The following is a 3,860-nucleotide window of genomic DNA, read 5'->3' on the forward strand; positions in this document are numbered from 1 at the left end:
CCCCCAGAACGTGTCCACTTGAGACGGGTGCTGGCGTGGGGGCAGCTCTGGCCTCTGCGTGGCCTCGCGAGCCCCTCAAAGGCAGCTGGAGCAGCGGGAGAGCCCGTTCCCGACGGCACAAGGAGCTGGCGGCGTTGCGAACAGCTCCGCCATCGAGATTCAATGGCTTTCAGCCCGCACGAGAAGGCTGGCCGGGTTTCCCGGAGAGGAACCTGCAGGTTTCCTCCTGTTTGGTGGGTGAAGGGGTTTGCCCACAGCAGCTCCGGCTCTGCCGGTGGCAGAGGACAACCCTGCCGACATCCCACACCGCTTCTCCCAGCCCAGAGCCTCCTCCCCACTGCAGGGCTGGACCTCCCCAAGAGGGGTGAGCGGGCTGGACCTCTGGCGGGCTTTACTGCAGGCAAGGGCAGGGGAGCTGCGAGGAGCCCGACAAAGGCGGCTTTATCCCCCGCCGCTCGCATTTACCCGAGATGAACGAGCCTCCAGTGAGGCACAACACAGCGAGGGGCTGTGCTGGCTTCAAGAGAGCGTTAGCAAGAGCAGGCTGAGCGTCCCGGCCCAGCTGAGGGCTGGCTTTCTTCCACAGAGCGATTCTTCCTCCCGCACCTTACGGAGAGCTCGTCACGGGCGAACGCTGCCGAATCTGGAAGCACTCGCATTTCTTGTATTTCATCGTCAGTCCGTACTGGGGAGTGATGTCCACCTCCTCCCCGGGGCGCAGGCTGAACTCCAGCTGCTGCAGCAGAGTGGCCAAGAAGAGGAAGATTTCCCACCGGCTGATGGACTCCCCGATGCATCGCCTCTTCCCCAAGCCGAAAACCAGCACTTTGTCGCTCTCCGTCCTGTTTATCTCAGTCCCTGCAGCGTTGAGGAATCGCTGGGGGTTGAAGGTGGAGGGGTCTTTCCAAAGCTTCCTGCAGCAGAAAGGAAACACACCTGAGGAAGCCGTTTGCACCCGCTGTGATGGGGACAGCAACCAAAAAAACTCCTGGCAGAGAGAAGCGTTGCGATGCTTTCTGGTTTCACCCTCCCGAGACTTTGGCAGCCTCTAACCCTGATTTGAAATGCCAACCATGTGTCAGAGCCCATCAGCTCAGTCTAGCGAAACCTCTGTTTCAGGCTCAGGTTGTGTTTGCCTCGGCAGATGCCGGAGGTGGGGTTGTTTCAGCGGGCAGCGGCTGGAGGTCCCGCGGTTTCGGTCAAAAGCAGAGCACAGAAATCAGTCAGCAGCTCTTAAAAAGGAAAGGGTGGAGACCTGAGGGTTTTCCCCCGTTGACTCCTCCCAGCAAAACTTCCCAACCTGTCCCAGCTCAGCTGCTGGGAGGTGCCAGGTGGGATTTTTGAGTGTCTGAGCTGAGAATTTCTGCTGGGATAGGGGGAACCCTCTCTGGCCCTGGCGACAGCGTCCCCATTGCAGTGCTGACCAGGGTGCTACTGGGCTGCTTGGGCATGAGTGTCCTGGGCTTGTGATCCAAAATACCTCATCTGGGAACCACCTTGTGTATGGAGCCTTAGTCAAGGGACTTCCCACCCCCAGGAGAGGCTCTGCTGGAGAGCGGTGGAGGGCTCAGACAGGGCTTTGGTTTCCAGATCTCCTTTCATTCAATCACCAAAGCCGACTGTCAGCAATAACGACACGAGCTTATTGAGATTAACGAGCATCCTGGCAGAACATTTTTCTGCCTGAAAGAGGGAACCAGGCGGTTCCCGTTGAGCACATCCCGAGCCGACAACCCAGATCACAAGGGCTGCTTGGCAGGAGGATCCAGTGATTCCTGATGATTCAGCAGCCCGGGCTGCCAGCCCTCGCACGTACGTGGAAAGTCCGTGAACTGGGTAAGCCCTGGTGTCGGGGAGCTGCTGAACTAGTGACCAAGTCAACCCAGAGCACCTCCATGCCCGGGAGGGCCAATGCCAGGCTCAGCATCAAACCCGTGTGATTTTGGGTCCAATCTGCCTTTTCTTGCCTTCACGGCCCGTTCGGCTTTGGGATGGGGGTCGGGTGTACTCACTCGTCGTGATTCATTTGCCACTGGTTGATAAACACGCAGGTGTCCTTGGGGATGTAATAGCCGTTCAACACCGTTGCTTTGGTCGTGCTGAATGAAATATGGGTGGAGGGGAGAAGTTAAGAGGAGACCCGCAGCTTCACGGCAAAACAAACTTGGCAAGTCCTAGGGGGTTTCCTTTTCCAGGCTCTGTTTGTACTCTTAGGGCTGTTGAGGAAATACCCCGGGTTGTATTTGGGAAGCTAAACTGCCTTTTCCTCAAGCAGTTGCAGGAAGCTGGATGAGTTGCCATGTGGTTCCTCCCAAGGCCGAGGGAAATCTGAACCCAGGGGTGTTTGTCATCCCTGCGCTAGCCAAGGCTTTGGAGTAAAACTACCCGCAAAGCAACCGCAGGAGGGCAGGAGATGCATCCACGGGCACCAGCGCGCTGTTGGCAAGCATGAAAGCTGTGGGGAGCTTTAGCACGAGTAATTCAGGCTGTGCACGGGAACCTTTCCCCATAGCAGGGATTGATTCCCCAGCAATTATTTGCCTAAACGGCACCTCCCAGAAAACCACTCTGAGAAAAACCCCAAATAACATGTCAGCCGCCCCAGCCCATACCAGTGCGGGATGGTGAAGGGCAGGAAGGAGGAGTGCCTGAACATCTCCAGGATAAAGGCTTCCATGTAGGGCAGCATCCCTCGGTCCGACAGCCTCGGCCTCCGCTCCCGGCCAATGGTCTGGTCTGTGGGAGATCGAGAGGAAGGACTGGGTTGGGGTCAGCCCTGGTCAGAGAGGTTTTGGGCCTGGAAAAAGCAGGTTCATGGACTCACCTAGTTCTTCCTGGATCTTCTTCTGGATGTCGGGGTAAAAGGCAGCATACATGAGGCTCCAGGACAGGGCAGTTGTCACAGTGTCAAAGCCTGGATGGACATGAGAAGGCATTCAGTTACCAAAAGATGACAGGCAAACCGGTGTTGACAGATCCCATCACTCTAGATGTTTGCCGTGGAGCAGTTCCCCCATCAGTTCTCCCTGAAAAGCCATCTGCTCTGGGCACTGCTCAGGAGGACACCCTAGAGCCAACAAGCAGCTCCAAACACCCAAACGTGGCCAAGGTCTCACTCCAGCTCCCCCAGCCAGCCTCCCAGCAGCAAGGCTTTACCCTCAGAAATGTTCTCACCCGCCCCAAAGAGGTCGTTAACGATGTGGATGATCTTCTCATTGGAGAGCTGGGTGCGGGCATCCTCCCCTACGCTCTTCTCCTGGCAGTGCTCAATCAGCGAGTCCGTGATGTCCCGGATGTGCTCCTGGGGAAGAGCACATCATGATCAGGGGCATCATGGACACCCAGGGCTGGGAAAAGTTCCCCCAGCCAGTGCCAGCTCCTGGGAGGACTGGAGAGCTCCAAGGAGCTTTTCTAGGCAGAGGTGGGGAGACAAGGGAGTACTCTCTGTCCCCCGTTGCCAGGCAAGCAGCATCTCTGACACTTGTAGGCCTCTCTACCCACATCCAAAAGCATCCAAGCTCTTACCTTATCAAAGCTGGTATAATGCTCCTGGACAATTTTTTGCACAAAGAGGGTGAAACGCCTGTTGACGTCCTTAAAGACCTGCATGGTGCGGCTGGGAAGATACTGGAGCACGGGGATGAAGTCAGCGGGGTTGCCAGAAGCAGCCACCTCCCCAAACTCGTTGCCAAAGTACACTACATTGATCAGCTCTTGGTCGTTGTGGTCGTAACGCTTGCCAAAGCAGATGGCGCAGATGACGTTGGCCACGGAGACCACCAGGTACTGGTTAAGGTTGAAGCCCTTCTCCTCATCCTTCAGCTGCAGGAACTTGGTGACCAGGTAGTCAGCCTCCTTGG

At 56.9% G+C, this 3,860-nt stretch overlaps 1 protein-coding gene across 1 annotated transcript; it reads right to left on the reverse strand.

Moving 5' to 3' along the window:
- Positions 1–607: 607 nt before the first annotated feature.
- Positions 608–3,852, reverse strand: LOC104488951 (cytochrome P450 1A4-like; the record flags this gene model as incomplete). The annotated part of the gene is made up of 6 exons (XM_010131060.1): positions 608–914; positions 2,013–2,099; positions 2,613–2,736; positions 2,825–2,914; positions 3,175–3,301; positions 3,526–3,852. Coding segments are annotated over 6 exons (1,062 nt in total), but the record flags the coding sequence as incomplete, so codon positions are not given.
- Positions 3,853–3,860: the final 8 nt, after the last annotated feature.

This window comes from Buceros rhinoceros, unplaced genomic scaffold (genome assembly GCF_000710305.1).
Source record: "Buceros rhinoceros silvestris isolate BGI_N320 unplaced genomic scaffold, ASM71030v1 scaffold190, whole genome shotgun sequence".
Classification (NCBI taxonomy): domain Eukaryota; kingdom Metazoa; phylum Chordata; class Aves; order Bucerotiformes; family Bucerotidae; genus Buceros; species Buceros rhinoceros.